This window comes from Dermacentor andersoni, chromosome 1, assembly GCF_023375885.2.
Source record: "Dermacentor andersoni chromosome 1, qqDerAnde1_hic_scaffold, whole genome shotgun sequence".
Taxonomy (NCBI): domain Eukaryota; kingdom Metazoa; phylum Arthropoda; class Arachnida; order Ixodida; family Ixodidae; genus Dermacentor; species Dermacentor andersoni.
This window is the reverse complement of record NC_092814.1, coordinates 62,522,517-62,542,591: the sequence shown is the minus strand read 5'-3', so window position 1 is coordinate 62,542,591 and position 20,075 is coordinate 62,522,517. Positions and strand designations below refer to the sequence as shown.

The following is a 20,075-nucleotide window of genomic DNA, read 5'->3' as shown; positions in this document are numbered from 1 at the left end:
CTAACGTATCAGTGTAAACGTGGCTACTCTCGTTGCCACTCATGATTTGTTGCATGTCCACAAGTGCAGACGAGAAGAATTGAAAGGTGCCTTTTTGTTGTTGTTCACCACAACCATTACAAAGCCTACAAATAATAAAGCCAAGGCAAGTTTGGATGTAGCTTTTTTTTTTCTCATGGAAGTGCGGAAAGTGATGATAGGAATGTTTGGTGCATGCAGACCGCTTGGTATGTCTTGAAGAGTCGTTCGCGTAGCATTCGACAGCATTCGACAGAAGGTAAGCGCGATCATCATTAGCTAGACTTGGCACACGACATATCACTGCGGCAAGTTCGGGGTGCGATCATTACACGGGAAAGAAAAAATTGAATTTTGACAACAAAATTCAGGGGTCCAATCATTATGCGAGTGCGATCATTATGCAAGTAAATATGGTATTCACCACCACTCTATGATTACAATTTCTTTTTTAGCTACAATATGCACGTGTCTAACTAACCAGTTTAACTGAAAAACGAAGAATAAAAGACATCCACCATTAAAATAAATTCGGCAGATCGGTTGAACTGAAGTGTGCGTACTCCTAACATTTTCAGACCCCAAATACAAACTCGTAAAGAAGCACCGTGCTGCAAATATGATATGTTGTATATCTTGATATAGTGCTTTATGATATTTCACTAGTGCTAAAACCCAAGTGACATCCGAGTGTTTTTTTTTTATTTTCTCAATGAACTTACTTTACAAGAAGAAACACTGATTAGCTGTTGCACAAATTTTCCAGCATCATGAACTCGCGTGTCCACTGGTCGGTATGCATGGGCCAACATGCATACTGACCAACTGGTTGAGCAATACACATTGCATCCTTTTCCTAAAGGGGTTCTTGGCGCAGTACGGCTTGATGCATGGCGAGGACGTGGGAAATTGCACGTGGCACACACCGTAGTTGAAGGAAAAAAACTTCTTTTTCTTTCATGACAGGTGCAATAGAGGCCTGTTCCACACAAAAAAGCCAACTCACAGAGCGTGTGTATAAAATTTTCACTCCGTGAAACTATACCTTTTACACGCAATGTATTCTCACTGAAGCTTCACTATATGCATAAACTGTTCTATATCAGATATATAATAGAACTTAACCAGGCTCAATGCACCCAGGTTCGACATTATTTCCTCTCAATTGCTGCAGTGCAATGCTACCAATGTAGCCACCATCCATGAAAGAACAAAAGTACCAAACTGCCTTTTTCCACCTACATAATCACAATGACGTGTAAATTAATTTGTGGGAATTAATGCGATTGAAAAAACAATGCTCAGCATACAACTCTGCTGCCTCAAAGGCTGCTGCATGAACAGTGCAGATGTTTGATCCTCCCCCAACCCTCCAGCACCTTTTCCAAAACGATTTCAGGATTAAATCTAACTAATGTCTTAGAATGAGGCAATCTTTTGTTTTAACCATAGCCAGTATTTATGATTTGGAAAGAACATCCTTTTTTGTACGACTTCTACCTCCTCTTAAATTGTTTACAGATCTAGAAGCAAAGGCAAATTAGCTATACACTATCGTCCGCGTCTCCCTTTATGTTTATGTACATGTGTTTGCAAAAGCCACATGCACTCAAATGACAGTATTTGCACTGTTGCTTCTGAAAAGGGCCAAAAGGAGTCCCATCAGGTGCCACAAAAAACTGAGAAAGTGACACGCTTCCCCTCAAAGAGATTATACTGTATCAGTGAACATACGCCATACTAGTACATTACATGCACCATCGACATTCATGCAATCAGCCTATTGTAATGTAAAGAAGTTTGTGTTCCAAGAAATAAGAAGTTACACAAACGTGCACATCAAATAGAACAAGTTATTTCATGAGAAAAAGGTGTTGCCTCCCTTGGCCTTCAACACATATCCTACGAGCAGTAACTACATATGCATCCACATTGAAATTGTTTGTAGGCATGCAGATTAACATGCATTAGGAAAGTGCACAGGCTCTAAATTAAATTCATTTCTTCAACTCCTTTTATTTATTGCCTGATTTGCATTTTCTTTTTCACTAATGATCACTGATTTCTAGCATATCTACATTAATGCACTGAAAGACATTCTTTAATTGAAAGAAAAGTAAACACCAAGAACATCAGGTGATTTTTCGTACATAAGAAAGCCACTGCAAATTGTAAGATCAGCACTAGCTTACGCAACTACCTTTACTAATGTGACATGTCAGCTCTAACAATAGCTTTAGAATGCTCCAGCCAAACTTAAATATCAATGAAAATAATATCAAAGGGGAAAAAGGAAAGTACAACTATAGCCAAGACATACACACACTGTTATGTGCGTCACCCTCTATCTGTCCCTTGAAGCCACCAGCAATCGGCCCTTGCTTACCATCACTTATACAATAAGCAACATGCCTTTACTCATTGCCTGCCTCTCTAACGCGATACTGAAGAGAAACGCCAAATTAGTTTAGAGTAAGTTTAGAGTTTAAAGTATTACGAAGTATATTTTCAAAACTGTATTTCCATTAATCTTGTGGTAAGAGGTTGATTAATAAAAAAGAAAATGAAAGCCAAAGGTCCATTTTTAAAAGCTGGTGCCAGAACCTCAGCACTGGTTTATGTCACGGTTTACAAGGTATTTTTTTTTTTTCATATTTGGGTTGTAGTGGCACCACAGAAGCTTTCGAAATTTGCGAAGTTCAATCTTTGGCTCCTTGAAAATACAATGCAGACCATCTCTACTGATAAAAATTTAACCAGGCCCAAGCAGATGCCATCAAATTTCTATGACGTTGTGTCTAGTTTGTGGGGGAACTTCAAGATGGCATCATCAGCCATCTTATCAAGCCTCCTCTCACAGTAAGAGTGGCTTTTTCTTTGTATTTTAGAAAGGCATCTAGAAACATAGCTCAACTTACTTTTTTCGCTAATGTCCCTTTAACTTAAGACATATTAGTGCCTACTTCTCCCCAAAACATTTTTGCAAATAAAGTTAACATTCAGAAGCATGGTCACATTATAATTATGGATTGCTGCGGAGTTGCTGTGAAGTATTCACACTGTTTCTTACCGACTTTTCAGAGCGATTAGCTTCCGTCAGGTTGTCCATGCTGGCAAAAATATCATTGGCGCCGGCTGCATCCTGTGACACTGTTATTTCCACATTGAGCGGTGGCTTCCCGCTGCTGCTGCTCCCACTGCTGCCCCCTTTGCTTGCCACACCTGGCTCAGAGTCCTTTTTGCCTCTTCGAATGCGCTTCAGGTGGAACCGCTTGCGATCTTTCTTCTGACCTCCGACGACATGCTCCATCTCGGGGATCTGGGAATACAGGAAGACAAAGGTGCATCTGAATAATTTCTCTCTCATTTTCTGTTTAGGTTCTCTCTCATCTCTCTCTTTATTATTATTTTTTTTTTCTTTAGGCAGCAAGCCACTGGAAAACCCGAGGAATACCGGTCTTAGTTGTTCCTGGCCGTATGCCAAGCTTCAGAGTCGGACTGCTGCAAATCTGATGCGGTACACAATAATCGCTGCCCTAGTATCCCGTTTTTAAGAAAATATATGTTTGTACTTTTAACTTTTTAGTGCATGTACAATTTCATGAAGTATACTATATGTAACAACACATGCCTTTGCAGCTAACTAAATAAACTGAAGTCGTGGTCGACTCCATTCCTTCCACTTCACCACTGAGTGCACAGGGATGGCTGAACTTTTAATAGTGAAAGCACTACTAGAGGTGAACAACTTGGTTGGCTATACGTGGATAAAAAAAAAACACATGAACACCGTTTGATAATGACACATAAGCATTTAGGTTTGAGATACTGTTACTACATGATCACTACCATGCTGAGACTAGATCCATTCCATACTGTAGTCATAAAGTAAGTGACCAAGCAGGATTATGCATTTCATATCTTCAAAAATTTATAGCAGCAATTACTGCTACATATACTACTTTCACTTCCCTTGGCATTAAAGCAAAAACACACCTCAAGGTAATTTGAAGACATTGTGCTTGGACTGTTTTCAATCAGCTGCAGTAGATTGGACAAATGGAACAGCTTCTCTTGGAGCATTGAAGCATCTAGAATGGCAAGACACAGACAAAATAAGATTTACTGCATCAAAAGTGCAGCACGGACATCTTCAACCTGCCTGGGGTCTCAACATAATACTGCCCCATTAAGCATTTGATTGCTTGGGATTGGGAAAGACAAATGGGAATATGCTCATATGGCGAATAGCTAACATATTCACAAGCTCTAGCAATAACATGTATGCAAGAAGCAAATCACTTCACAAGCTTACAGAAACAAGAATAGACACATGCACGACAACTTGGTCAACCAATAGAAGATAGCTGGACAAAGATGATAATTTACTTTTGACATAAACGCAACAACGCTGAACTGTTAAATATGCTTCTATTCATGCCTTTTTAACTGTGCTATTTTATTTGCACAACTTTAAAAGACACAGCCGTCACACAGTATGTGACTGCTGCAGTTAAAGAGAAGGATGTCCCACATCTGCCACTTCAGCCATGAGCGAATCTGGCTAACTCTCCCAGGCTAATTTTGTACACATACTGCACAAATATCCGAGAAAGGTGATGCCGCAGTAGCTTAATTGACAAAGCACCGCATGCATAATACGGAGGATGTGGGTTCGGCTCCCACCTGCAGCAAGTTATCTTTTCATCAACTTTCATTTCCCCTTAGCTTACACAATTAAATATAGAAAATTACATTTCAATTAAACACAACAATTAATTTCCCCTATGCTTTCTCTGGCTTCATTATCTACTGCTTATCTTGTCCCCAGCATCAAAATGATCAAATTCAAGGTGTTTCTACAACTGAATGTGCCTCTCACCAGGCCCCATTGGAAATATTGGTTATACACTAGGAATTGTAAAGGGCCACACAGGGGGTACTTTTCCTCAAGCACCTTTTTTTACTTAAAAGGTAAAAGGCGAGATAGAAGCAAAGAAATGTTGTAATGCAGTGGTGCGAGGAGGTGAGCTACCCACTCCCCGCGGAGGCTCACTCCGATTGGCTCAACTAGTGCCCAAGTGCAACATTTCTCTCCAGCCTTCCTCATATTGGAGCAGAGAGACCACCTTAATCTCGTCTGTCATGACCCCTGCCTCCTTTATTTTGCTGTCCTTCTTGCAGTTCTGTGCACTCTGCTTTTCACAGGCATTCTCGAGTTGTTCCTCCAGCTGCTGGCCATTTGTGTGCTGCAGGTGGCATGCATGTGACATGGAAGTGCCATGTATGTGACATCACCTTGCTCACAGCCGGAGTGGCTCCTTCATGAAGAAGAGCATGTGGGCTTTTATTTTGATTTTCAGTTGTTCTTATGGCGTACATTGCTGCAATACTTTGCTGACAGAATCATCATCATGTTACCTATACACCATAATTGTACATGTGCAATTCTCAAACTTAGTGAGAGGTCCTTACAGGCTTAGGCATTGCAAATAGACAAGCACGATGCATAGCTATTGAGCTGACAATCCTATGTAACTGAGAAAGGCGGGCTAGTTGGTGGTAGATGCTTGAATGCATAATGTAACCGCGCGAACGACAACGGACGAAGAAGGCTTGTCCCGTGTGTTTCCTTCTTTGTCCGTTGTTGTTTGCGTGGTTACATTATGTGTTCAAGTACTGACAATTCTGTCTGCAGATGCACTGCATGAAAACCGCTGAAATTTCAAACAAAAGCCTGTGCACCCTTTTTCGCGAGGAAGCCTCTCTTCCAGCCAGAGAATCAAGGTCACATGCACAAATGCCTAAACCAACAATTTCAGTGGACCATACAATGTGGAACGCGCAGTGTCACCACTGGAAGAACGCCACTCCTAGTGCTACGCAGCATAGGAAGAGAAGAAAAAAATTAGGTTGGGCTTACGACGTGAACATGATGCGGTTCCTTGGCTTCAGTATGGGAGAAATCCAGGAAGAAATGTCGCTTGTGGATGCTAGTCAAGGCTAAGCGGAAGTGTGTGTCTGTTGGCTGCAAGGCTCATCTTTTGGCGGCATGGCAACATGATATTTCATCTTCGTTAATAAAGAACCAATTCGCAAAATTATTTTAGTAAAATGCTCCCTAGATGGCACCTTATAACTTCCAGTGTATAACGAAAATTTTCAATCTGGCCTGGTGAAGGCCCTTTTGAGGGGGGAGAAAACACTAAATATCACCATTTCTGGCCAGAGAAGGATGTGCTTTATAAAAGGTTTGGATATATTTTGTCTGATGATCTGTGGTATGCACTTTTTGCCATGCTGAATGAAAACCAACTAGCCCAGCTTAGAACTCTCATGAAGCTGACATAGTAATAGATGATAATTCCAGCACAACACAACAAATCATGTAATATATCTGCTAGGCCACCCATATGAGCCATCCAAACTTTGTGCCATGGCTGCTTTTGTAAACTAAACCATGCTCTTAAAGGAAAAAGGAGCACCTTTGTTCCCATGGTCAATAGCTGACGAGTCCAGGATCCAAGCAGCCACACGACTCTGCTGCTGGTTTAACGGGCTACGAAGTAGACGAGAATTTTCAAGCAACATAGCTGAGGTCATACTGCTGAGGTCGAATCCTGTAAAAAGAATGAGAAAAAAAAATTTTTAAATTCTTTTGAAGGCTCAGACAAAAGTGATTACATGCATCAGAGTAACTGATCGTCCCCTATTTGGATCATCCTTAAAACATACAAGGGCAAGCCAAGCTTGGCTCACCCTTACCAAAAGCACCACAATCCACTAAACAAGCTGAACTTGCCTCTGTCTGTCTCTCTCTCTCTCTCTCTGTGTGTGCGTGAAAGGGACACTAATGGTTAATATTAAGTCAACGTGGACTGTTGAAATACCATCACAGAAACCTCGAAACGCTTGTTTCCGGCGAAGAAGATACTTATTTTAAGAGAAAATGCGTTCTCAAGCGTCCGCGTACCTCAAGCGCAGTTCAAATCGCCCGCCCTCTGATCGAGGAGTGGTGACGTCATGGTCTCATAGTGACGTTGCGCCGTCGGTGAGTAAAACGGCGCCCTCAGACGGCGCTACGGCTTTTCTGCGCAAAACGCAAACACACGGCCAGAAACAGAGCCATGACTGAGCTGACAGCAGCGCGAAAGCGGAACTATGGTGGCTAGCGGAAGGGAAAACGCGCGACGATAAGCTGGTTCTTCATTTTATGACCCCAACTTTGTCGCCCGTTGCAATGGACGACCCTGACAACGACACATTGGCTCACGATGCTGGGCTCGACTTCAGCGATTTAAGCACTGATGAACGTGACCTGCTGCTGAGGGCTCGCGCTGCCGGCGTCGTTGCGTACTACTACAACGGCATCTGTATGTCATGGCTGCACATATTCGCACATTTGTAGCTTTTCCTTCGTGAAAACCAAATGCCGCACTCACCGCCCCGCCCCGTCTTCGACCTGCAGTTCTTGCGCTTCGGGGAATGCAGGCAAGACCGACGGACCAGCGCTATACGGGAAAGCATTGCTTGGAAAGGCACTCCACACGACTTCAGTAAGTCGGCGTTGAACTCGTAATCCTCTGGACGAAAGTGCTGCGAGCACACTATGCGATTTTTCGGCTCTTTGCCAACGCGCTGTGGCAGAGGAACGGCGCTTAACCACTTCGAACGGAGAGGTTCACTCGTTGGCACACAGTGAGAAGTAACGTTGGATTCGCCGCTGCAACTGCCCTTGACCAAGTTCCGCGGACCGTTCGCGCATCCCACGACATCACATGGACGTGGCATTCTCGCTGCTTGTTCCAAATGCAAGTTTCGTGAGCCAGCAGAAGCAGCGCAGCACGACGCGATAACGAAACAACTGAAACTCCGAAACGCGCGCGGCACAGAGTTGAGCGAAAACGAAACCTTTCGATCACCCATACTACTAAACGGTAACGTCAAAATGTTATTTTTTCTTAGAATCGGACAGAAGTAGACAAGTAGCATTTTCTTCCGTCTTATAATCTAATGAAATGATCTTTTTAATACGAGTAGTTGAGTACTAGTGACATAAATTATGATTAGGAGTGCCTCCGTCATCGGACCAGTACCGGAATGTCGCTGGGGGGTCTCAAATCGTGTCATGCATTTTACCTCAATTTCTCGGTTACTAAAGTTCTGTTCGCAATTATGTTGACGCCTCAGACGTTCTAGGGCATTGCTTTATCACTTTAACTTGACTTCATAGTAACCTTTAGTATCCCTTGAAGCTCACAAAAAGCTAGGGACAAGTACAGGCCCTTATGCTGACTCCCACTCCATCTCTTGCCATCTGAGCCCACCCGTAAAGTGTATTGAGCACTAAGGAAAAAGATCTAAGTCTTTATGGTCAAATTATGGTCATAAAAACCTCTCAACATACTTTTTTGTCTCCAAAAGTATGACTTGGTAGGGATTAGTAGTAGGACTTTGTAGGGTGACTTAGTAGGGAGTTTTACATTTTGCACACCCAAACGGCTTTGGGTACCCAAAGGGACATTTGCGCACCCAAAGTGCCACACCCTGCTTGCGTTTTATTGTACAGCTTTTGCTTTTTGTTGTATATTTTCAGCACTCTGTTGTAAACCTGGCAGTTTGTGTCCCCAAACTTTGGGTATGCAAAATCTGAAACTTCCTAGTAACTAAAAGAAGAAGAAAACACAGAATTCATAACAAAAAATCTTATGAAGACACATCGCCCAAGAAAACCGATGCAGCTACACCTTTCACATGTCAACATCGCACAGGATTCTTCTGGTGCAATAGTATGCGTTCACACATTTCACATTCCCCAAACACACATCAATCACCACAAGGTTGCGAGTCTATGCCACACCAGCAGTGTTAGCAGTTTACAAAATCAGGCAGGAGCTTACGACAATTGGAAGCTTACAGCACACATGCCATAGATGAATAGGCAACTGCCACTAGTTCAGATAGTGCATCATGCCCTTGAATAGCACATGGTTTAATTCAAACCCCACTTCATTCAGCCAAATTCTTGTTCCCTATGCACTCCGAATGAACAAGGTTCTACCACACTAACACTGCTTCTGTGTATTCAGTTTTAATTTCATATGCACTGTTTAAAAATATTTACAGATAGCTTTTATCAATATCCTTCTTGTCAAGAAGAACCAATCAGAGTAACTAGAAAGACACTGAAAATAATTAAGTTCAGGTCCACACATAAAAAATATGGCAGCATATTTCAAGAGTGCCAAAATGTTAGAAGCTATTAGAGTTCTTGAGAAAGCAAAAAAGAGGAACACATTGAGAAAAAAAATTATGAAATATTATATGGAATATAAGGACAAGTACCAACACATTAATCAGACAAAACATATGTACTAAGTCATAAATTTTGCCTGATTTCCTTTTTGAGACAATATCAAGCTTCAAACTAGCTACGGGAAGCACTGACCTATGCTACGAATTTTTACTGTGAACTTTTTGTCATCAATGGGCCAAATATCAAATGAGACAGAAACTAGACCAATCTTAAAAAGCTGCTTCTCGCATTGGCTACTTTTAAGAAAACAATAAATGAAACAAGAGTTGAGAGTGCAACATGATCAAAAACGACAGCATCTATACAATGGTGTTGAAGGTCAATGCCATTTATCCAAATGCCAATGATATGGTTTAATGTCAAAAGATAAGGCTAAGGTAAAAGAGGGGAAACGAAAAGGCAAATGAAGCTGTATACAGTTCAAATGCTAGCAACGTGTCTCAACACACCACTGCCTCCTGGTGGCTGTCAGCGTGGGATTGCACTAAAAGAATGGGGGACAGGACCTTTTTCTTATCACACGAGTCTCAGGAGAGGTTGCAATTCTCTTTCTAGAAATCCGTATTGAAGTCACCAATTCCCTTTGTTTAAATTATGAACCTTCACCTTAAATTCATTACAGTGCATTGACATGTCTGTAGAAAAGGCAAACCAACTGCGAACTGTTTAAGAACCCTGCGCCTGCCTTGACAAAAACAAACTTTCTAATACAGCATTTTCTAGTCTCACCTTTAAAGACAGGTGCAGCTGCATGCAGGGTTGTGCAGTGAAGCCAAACTCTTGCCCATTTTTCAAGAGTATAATGCAATTGCAGAACAGTGTCTCGTCCATTTTGTCTAAGCTTACCTAACATACAGAGTTTATAGGCATTTTATTAATTTTAGTATCTTCTAGATACCTAAAAAATGAGTACAGGCAAAATTCCCAGTGACATATGGTAAGTCACACTGTTACTAGACAAGTGTAAATACTTCCACATAAGGCTCTGGCTTTACTAGGCTGGAGTTTTGTACACAGTTAGCATGGAACTGTAGAACCTGCATCAATGCTTTATGTTAGTTTCGTCTAAACTTACTTTTTAGGATGGGGTCTGCAAGAAGGCCTGTCAAAAAACTATATACTTTTGATGCATATCATAGGGACACTATACACCAGGAGTGTTCAAATAGAAAGAGCACATTTTGCAACAAACATTCTTCCATACACCCTCTCCCACTACTGTACAGAGCCTATGAAGTTTCTACACCTATTGAGCAGCTCATGAATGCTAAGGACCGTGACTTAACATTTTTTGCTATCAATAATAACACAACTGCCATTTCAAAAGAACCATGGCACCTGATTCAGCCCACGCCATGCCCACACCCCTTGGAGAACTAATAAAGCTTAGAAAGAATACCTTTTGATTAAGTGTTTTTCTTTGGTTTCCACTTACTACTGCATGAGCCATATACAAAGAAATTATATATATATATATATATATATATATATATATATATATATATATATGAGAGAGAGAGACCAAAATCCATTGCACACAATCATGTCTCAAATGATTCAGTTGTCTAGACTACAAAGACATCTCGTGCACTGATATGTACATTTGCTTGCATATCTTTAGTGTAGCCAATTTTCTTTTTAACAAGGTTTAATGAAATGCTGATTTGCACATCAGAGTAGTAAGCTTCTAAGCACTGAAAAATTATTACACAATTTTCACAAAGCAGCTTATTTTCCAACAATGTTATCATAACTGCTTGTTTCATTTGTTGCTATCAACATGTCTAGCTTTGCCTTAACTTTGGTATTCCATCAGGCTGGAGAAGGAATAATTCAGTCTTAGATAATAAAAGACAGATGAGAATGTACAAAGTAACACCCAAGTACTTACACGGACACAAACTGAAAGAAAACCATGGTTTTTAACCTCAACAGCAAAGCGGAAACTGCTTTCACATGAACAACAATAGCACTGTATTAATGTGAGATTGTTTTAAAAATGAAACAGACAATAGCAACTTTATTTACATTGGTTGCTACATACGTTAACACATGCAACAAAATATAAGCCAAAACAGCACTACCCCCACAAAAAAAAAAACTGAAACTCCCAAATTTTTTCAAGGACATGAAGACCTATAATCTGTGTAAAACTGAAATTTGAAGTGCATAAATCCCGCTCTCAAATGAACATTTTACATTCTGCCAACAAAATATTAAGCCTTTTCCTTTTTAGTATATCAGACATGTAATGCTCTGGCAACATAACAGACTAACCCCTTCCATGTTTCACAGAAGCTAAAAGATTGTCAGCCCGGTCCTACCAAGAATTGCGACCAAGTAGGGCTCATCCTATAAGTTTCACACACTGATCATAGATGGCAGCATCATACTGTGTCAGCAGTGTAAACATGTAGAAAATTTTGGTGGGACACCAATGCTTTCATTTCAGCCTTCAAACATGCCAATGCAGATGAGTGAAACACATGTGCCAAGCACATGGAAAAGTGAAGCTATTGTAATGAGAAATAACATCACGAGACACGAGGCTATACGCATCAGTAGTTCTAGAAATGATATACAGCTTGCTCTTAATGTGCAGTTTTATTCTTCCGTTGAAGATCAGGATGACAATATTGCAAACACAAGAGAAGCTGGACAGACATTTTTCTCTACTCCCTCTCCTGCTGACTCACAACCTACATGTGCTACCGATATGCTACCACAGTCGAACCCGGATATATCGAACCCACATATAACGAATTATTGTGTAGAACGAACAGCTGTAAAACACCCTAAAAAAATTTTGTATAATATTATTTTATATATCGAATTGCCTATACATATAGTATATCAAACTTTTTTGTAATCCTCTTCAGATTCGATATATCCGGGTTCGACTGTATGTACTCACCATGCCTCACATTTCTGTAGCCTTTCATGGGAAAGACGTTCCATGTCAGTTGGCCTGATCATCCACCAGAGCACTTTCATGCACTGTTAATAATTAAATGATCTATCTATTTGACTATGAGTGAAAAAACCTGTTCATGTAACAACACATAGATTTTGAAACCAAGGACTGTGTCTTATCACAAAAGCATTCTCTGATTTTTTTTAAAGAAACTTATGAATTTTCTTATGTTCTCTTGTTCCAAGATGTTCTGCAGAAACCCATCTGGCACATATATTGGAGTACTAAAGATTGCCGTCTGTACTTAGCAGTCCTCCCGCATATATTAGTTAAGAACAATTCCTTTTTAACCTTAGCATGCTTCCCCTCATATGTGACAAGAGTAACACTGACTTAGGCTGCTATCGTGTAGCAATGCCTTTTTCGATGCTAATGCCTTTTCTTGCCTTTCGCTATTCGTAATTGGTTTGAGCGACACTCCACCCATGTTATCAATAGTATCACCTGGCAGCCGAGTGGTGGATGATAAGACTCTTGAGCCAAAATCATGGCAGGTTAGCTATCTTTCTTGTATCTGCTTCATAAGTTTCGGGCTGTTTACATAAACCTCGAACAAACAGTTCTATATATGAAAGGCTTGTGTGTTTTGAAAAGCACTTGAGCTGGCAACGAAAAATTCTACTCAAGTAGGCAATATGTGGCATGAACGCTTGCTTACTTGGCAAAGCTGTATGTCAGTATGGAACAGCAAAATCCACACTGCGAAGGGAAAGAATACTGATACAAAGATGCAACAGAGAGTAAAAATTCCAGGCCGATGTTGATTGCGCCTCTTAAAAAGGAAGGTTGCTGCCTAAGGTGAACAACCACTACATGCTGACCTCTGTTGACCTAAATGCTAATTGTGAAGAAAACTGACATTTCTGGAACATTTATACAAAATAGATGGAGCATGCCTTTAGTTTTCCAGAAATTGCCCCTCCCCTGAAAAGTGGACGAGCACATTTGTACCACAGAGGAAAACACACTGCTCTACAATGAAAAGCCAAGATGGTCACCACATTCATTCACACCATGAACAATGTTCATTCATTGCAGTTTAGAGACAGCAAGGGATGCACTGTCGCAAAGCTCTGTGAAGCATGCAACTACACACTCACTATGAAACTGTAGAAAACAGAATAAATGCTGACCCGTGTGGGGACGTCTTCGACCCCCGTCTCCAGTTCATGTGTGTCTTGCGCGATGGCGGAGAACACGCCATTGCAGCCTTATATTGAATAGCGAACATTCCCCGCGGCCACTTGCACCAGCGCCACGTGCAGCCAGCTACTTGTATGTGGTGCTCACATTAGGCCATCTGCTGCACATACAAACAGTGCCTGAGGAGTGGGCCCCTCTCACCCTCTCTTGAGTATCTCTCTCCTTCAGCATCCAAGGTGCGTAGGCGCCTTCACCCGCCAGATTCACCTTCGGTGCTCTTGGCTGGCAGATGTGCGGACCTACTTGGTCCCGTGCACCTCTGAGCAAGGCAGCCAACTTTTGTGCGGCGAACCTAGCTCAGGAGAGTCTATGTGGCTGAGCAGACTTCCAGGGAGCTTTTGCCCATAGTCCGGGACTGCCACCACTGTGCCGTTACCCTTGTATTGTACACTCCTTTTATACATAACAGGGAATAAACCCCTTTTTGTTTGTACCACAGCTGGCATCACCTCTACGCCTTGCCAGCAAGTCGGTGAACCCACCGCGGCGCCTCTTTAGTGTGTGTTGTGGAGTGGAGACAGGTTACGCATCTTCTTAGACCTTAGCTAGCTGGTGCCAGGCATGTTAGCCCATAGCCCCACACGCATTACTTAGAGATCTGCATGCTCCTGAAAATATAACTGCGATAGATGCTCATTTATCACCTAACATAAAGATAAGAAGCAAGCTTTTACACCTTCAGTATGAGAATTCACTCAGTGAAGAAATGCTGGAGGAGTTCTTGGTTTTCTTAAATGTACCCTCCATTGACCACAAAGTTCTCTGGCAATGAAACACCGAACCAGGCACGAATTTTCTTCAAACCCTCCTTCATGTGGAAACAAATAGGAGCATGCACAGTGACAGGAAAAAGCTCCAAGAAGATTGATTTTGTGCGAAGACACTGAGGTAGTCCTTATTTAACTCCATGTTTCAATGTATTTTACACACTGTACAAGCTTCCCTAAATTGTACAGGCAAGCATCAATAAAGCTCAATGCATTGGCAAAGTACTATCACCATACCTATATTTTCAACAAATCTTTTAGCCACAGATGAAAGTCAGACAATCTGAACCTAAGAACCTAAGGAGAAAAAGCAATATTACTGCATCATACTTTCCCAGCAGCCAGTAATTTCCTTAGCACATTTTGCTCAGTCATGCTCCTTATCACATCATTGCAATGTGGCAGCATGCAGACGTCGCATGTGGCCAGGTGCATAACTAGCAGTCTAAGCCATTTTGCATGAATTCAGTCACAAGATGTTTGCCAACACACAAATATTCTTTGATTCGGACTGTAGGTACACAGATCTAATACATAGACAGCTGGTCAACAAGAACTGCCCCTTCTGATAACCTAACATCAGCTAAGAATGTGCATCTTTCCTGTGTCAACTGCCATTAATGATTGGCAGATAGTGCTGACAGTGCAGATGGGCAACAGCCAATGTGACCACCTTCATAAAGCTTCTATTTCCCAAAGTCAACCTACTTTCAAGGTCTGTGTGACCACAGATGGGATGTCAGCAAATGAAAGTTTCAAACTGACGAGTCCACTTTGCCTTACAAGCCAAATGCCACTCAGAAAGAAGTTGCCACAAAATCGTGTATAGCAGTAATATTTTTAATATATCTGTGCACTGTATACCAAAACATCACGCAATCAAGCAAACTGCACGCGAGTATGCATGTGTGTGTATGTGTGTTTGTGTTTTTTTTTTCTAGTCGCAATGGCAGAAAATAGAGAACATGAAAGGGCTTAAAAGAATGCTTTAATGTCCTTATTGACTGTACGCTTGCCTAATTCTTGCTTTGCATAAAAAGCACGATATTTACTGCACACATAACCTATGTTACACATCAGCACACTATGTGAATGCTGAATTTTTTTTAAAGCGAACATTTTAAGATGGTAAATATCAGAAACAAAACAATCAACCCAAGCTCAAAGATGGCCGAGGACAGCTGTCATCTCTCAAGATCTTGCGAGTACTACCTCTAAAACTGTGCAAAATATAGCAAAAAGGCTCCTATAACATTGTCAAACATATTTTTTCTGTGACCATAGGCATATCTACTGGGAGGGGGGGGGGGGAAGGGAGGCACTTGTTCCCCCATTTTCAAAAGTGGGGGTGGCCAAAATACATTATTTTCACCCCCCCCCCCTTTTGAAAGTGGGCACTTTCGACTGCAAGCTGGAATGTACAACCAAACTACAGCTGTCTCTCCTAATAGAGTGACCACATAAGTAATACTTTACTACGCATCCCCAGCTTGGACAGCGAGGATTGTCTTTTGTGCCTTTTCGGGACGCCCTGTAGCTTACGACGCACGGAATCGACCATACACACCCGAGTTACGAGGAACGCCTGGCGCTGGGCAGCTCCTGTCATAAAAAATGTCAGCTTGCGCAATTTGCATCACACCCAGTTTTTTTGGGACCACTGTTTCGTATTCGAAAACACAATCAGCTTGGAACGTTTAACCTGCTGGCGAGGCGTAGGTCCGGATTAAGTATTATAATCAGCCGTGCCCAACGACTGGTGTGCCTTAGGGCATGAAATTGTGGGATTATCAAATGCTGTAAAACTTTCACTTTCCTGCTTTAAATGCAAGTGTTGCAGATAATTACTAAACCCTCACTTTCACATGTGTTTTCATGCATCATACGAGATTCGTAGTTTGTTTCTCCGGTGTCCACAGTCAGCTAAACAAGGCATCTTGTTTATATCAGGGGAAAATTAGGGGCATGGTATGGTCAATGTGTAGGCAATGTTTTGGGTGGCTTAAATGCGCATTTTCTAGAAGAATACATATGCAAGTGGTCCATAGCATTATTAGTCTGTATTAGGCTGACACAATTACAGCTAAAACCAAGGTCAAATTTTGCGAACATAAAGGGAACAATGCGCCAAGTTTATATGCGATGGTAAATGCACGGTGATCAAATGCAACATTAATAAAATTGTAAGCAAGTGTTCGAAAATATCATGCTGCTGGTATTAGCTAGACTTTCTAGTGTCCCAAGATAACTCTGGGTTTCAGTTATCTTATACTTTTAAGGGATAGGCAGCATTTTAAGTGCAATGTGTTGCGTAGTGTTAACATTTCTGGCTTATTTAAAGCATTAAGAGTAATTATTGAACCCTCACCTTTCTCTTTTTAGTTTTTTATGCACGATATATTAGTTTTGCCTGGTGCCCTCACTGAAATAATGGAGGCAGATTCATTATGTTTGATGACTGTAAGGGCAAATTAATGGGTGTAGTGTAGGTGAAGTTCAATATACATGGGTAATTGGGGCTTTCACAATAAATTACATATGCAAGCACTCTAGGGGGTTATGAGCATGCTTAACGAGCGCAAGAGAATTGAGCCTGCTGCCCTGGCAGAACTATAAAAGCTACCAAGACCAAATTTAGCGAAAATTGGTTGTACAATATGGAAAATTTGTGCGAAGTTAAATGCGGTTTGATCAGACATAGCCTTAAAAAAAATCTTATTGAAGTGTTAAAGCGTGTGATATGGCCGCTATTAGATATGCTTCCCAGTGTCCCGGCATAGCTGTAGGTTACAACAGGTTTATATTTTATGGAAAGTGGACATGGGGACATGGTAAGTTCAATGAGCGACCAAATTTTTATGTTGCAGGTTTAGTTAGAAGCATTACAAATAATTCGTCGTTTTTCTTTCCCTATTTTCAGGCGTCATAACACTTCGGTAAACTAAACAAGACATCTTGTTTACAATTGGCGAAAATAAAGGGCATGTTAAGGGCAATATGTAGGTAAACTTCAAAGACAGGGAACTAATTATGGCATTTGCAGTAAATTACTCGTGCAAGCAATATGGCGCTTTATGAACGTGTTTCGCGAACAGAGAATTTACCCCGTTGCCCTGGGAGAACTGGGAATTCAGCCGATATCAAATCTAGCAGAAATTGAATTGGGAGGGGGAAGGGGGGGGAAGGACACCATGGTAAATATTATGGCGAAGTAACATGTGTATTGATGAATTACTGGCTTTTTAAAAATTCCCAACAAGAAGTGCTCCAAAGCATTACTTGCGGGAAATGGAACTGTGTGTGTGTGCGTGTGCGTGTGCGTGTGTGTGTGTGTGTGTGTGTGTGTGTGTATTGGCTACTTTTTAATATGTGAAGTAATTACAAGAAAATAAGTTTTACTGCAATTATTTGAAAGAAACAGCTTCACTGGAAATCGGGTTGTAGTTCTCCCAAGGTTGCACACATCCGTTGCCTTTTTTTCTTGCGAATATTCAAAGTTACTTATGTTGACCATACTTCGTTGCATATAACCTACATATATTTATACTGTAGACTTAAGCATCAAGTACAATTCTTTGTAGCAAACGCGCATTTTTTATGTGCGCTATACTGGTGCTGCTGGGTGGGATTCGGGGCTTCTGTGAGGCACTCATTGCCTTTTGTCCCTGTATCATGTTGAGATTTTATATAGTTGCAAGAAATAAACGCAAATTTAAATAATTTTTGGGCCCCAATGGTTCACCATGTGTGATTGATAAATAGGTCTATGTCTGTTAAATATAACTGACAGACACATTTCAGGCTCTTTCACTTATTGTAGTAGTCATTCGCTATTTGATTTTGTTTCACATGGAGGCATGCTTTAACTTCAAAAGCACTTTCAAATTCAGCTTCCAGAACAGTGAAGCTGCAGAAGAACAAACAAAAAGCTAGAAGTATCTGACACCATTACAATATCCATGTAATTAGTTATAGGACAACTAAAATCCTGCTGTTTGCACAGGAGTCGTACTGTGGAAAAATCCCTTCCAGGTATATCCCAACATGTGCAGTGGCCGTATTTTGTAATGAACCATCTCATTTTCCATTCTTCTTTTCTTATCTCCATCATGTTCACTGACAGATCATGGCAACAGTGGCGTGGGTGCAGATGAGCCAATGATGAAGGGTGAAAAGAATAGAAAAGTAAATGTATCAGATTTATTACCCATTTTATCTTAAGCTTTTATTTTAAAAAAGTGTACAAAATTTCATCAATTTTTTTATTCTGGTAAATTTTGAACTTATATTCTGATTTAAAAAATATATTACATATGTGGTTCACCTCTAATATTCATCAGAAGTATTATTGAAAAACACCATCACGAAAGAGGCCCTCTTTAACACATGTCGAAGGCACAAACTTAATTATCTGAACAGATTATAGCGAAAAGAAATAAAAGCATTGAAGAATATGCTCAAGCATCAAGATTCAAATGCACGACACGAACTGATTTGATGAGTGCGACTTTTCTCGGGAGAGTAGAAAGCAGAAATTAGGGCTTACACGCTGGCGATATCGGTACAAACAGCTAAGACGTGTACAGCTAGGGCATGGTAGTTTCAAATGGTTAAAAAAGATTATCCCAGACTGGCCTAACACAGTAAAAGCTGGCATGAAGAAAGAAACCGGCGTGCAGATGCACTTCTTGTCAGCTTTATTTTCACATCAAATTGCACTGACAGGATGGGAATCAAACAGTGTGACATCAAGGAATGCCCTTTGCTACAATGTCCACTGGACAATGCGCCACACAAAAGTACATATTGCTAAAAGTTACTTATAACTAAGCACTCTTGACCCTTTCCATATCCTACTCATCACAGCGAGTTTGCAATAATACAAGTAGTGAAAAGCCAAGCTTTGGCATGAGTTACATGCTTTAAAAGGTCATTGTATCATTACTTTTGCAATTGTTGAACAGTTGTGAGTAACCTATGTGTTGCACTTGGTTGGCCAGGATAACAACTGGATAATAAAAATGGCTAGCAATATTAGTGCATCTTATTCCCTCGGAAAAGGTTAACTGAACGATGAAGGTCAATGAGATCAAATTTGAACACCAGCACAAAAGTAAATATGAGTAAGCAGGACAAATGCTCCCCATTTATTTATTTTGTCTTGTTTGTCCTGTTTGCTCATTACTTTGTCTTCACCTACAAATTTAGGCTCAGACGTCTCAGTACAGTATGAACCAACAAACCCAACAAGTAGTCAGAAGGTAACTGAACAAAACAAACAAAATTACCGTAGTGTCTTTTATGAAAAGAAAACTGCAAACTACAAGAGCTCCCCACTACTAATATAATGACAAAATAAAAGAAGTGCCTTTTGGTTACACAGACCATCTGTCTGGCAACAAATGTTAAAGCAGGGCCTGACCCCAAAGCATGTACACCCTTTTGAAATAACATAAAAGGCCAGCAGGCAGTTACCAGTGCTGACTGGCTGCCTTTTATAATTTTTTTTGAAATACAATGTACAGCCGCTGTCAGACTAGCCCGAACGATGAAAACTATAGTTGCTAATGGACCTATAGTGGCTTAACTTTAACAAACATGGGATGTAAAGAGCAAACATTGAATGGTTTAGAAGGAAGACACATTAAGCGAGCACATTCAAGACACCCCAACCAGAAATCCCTAGCACCCTCCACAGGAGAAGCAAAAAGGTACTTAAGGCACATCCAGGTTAAGCATGACGGTGACTTTACATGCCAAGAGAGATGCCAAAGTAAGACACTGTTGATTTCAGTTA

General features: G+C 40.9%; 1 protein-coding gene across 5 annotated transcripts in view; it reads right to left on the bottom strand.

Annotated features, from left to right (window-relative positions):
* Window positions 1-20,075, bottom strand: part of LOC126546183 (oxysterol-binding protein-related protein 6-like) — a 157,768-nt gene that overhangs the window by 51,965 nt on the left and 85,728 nt on the right. For all 5 annotated transcript variants that reach the window (XM_055061551.2, XM_050194324.3, XM_055061553.2 and 2 more), the window contains exons 7-9: window positions 6,504-6,638; window positions 4,015-4,109; window positions 3,089-3,337 (exon numbers count right to left, since the gene is read on the bottom strand). In XM_055061551.2, coding sequence (XP_054917526.1) covers window positions 3,089-3,337; window positions 4,015-4,109; window positions 6,504-6,638 — 479 coding nt within the window. The remainder of the gene's footprint in view (window positions 1-3,088; window positions 3,338-4,014; window positions 4,110-6,503; window positions 6,639-20,075) is intronic.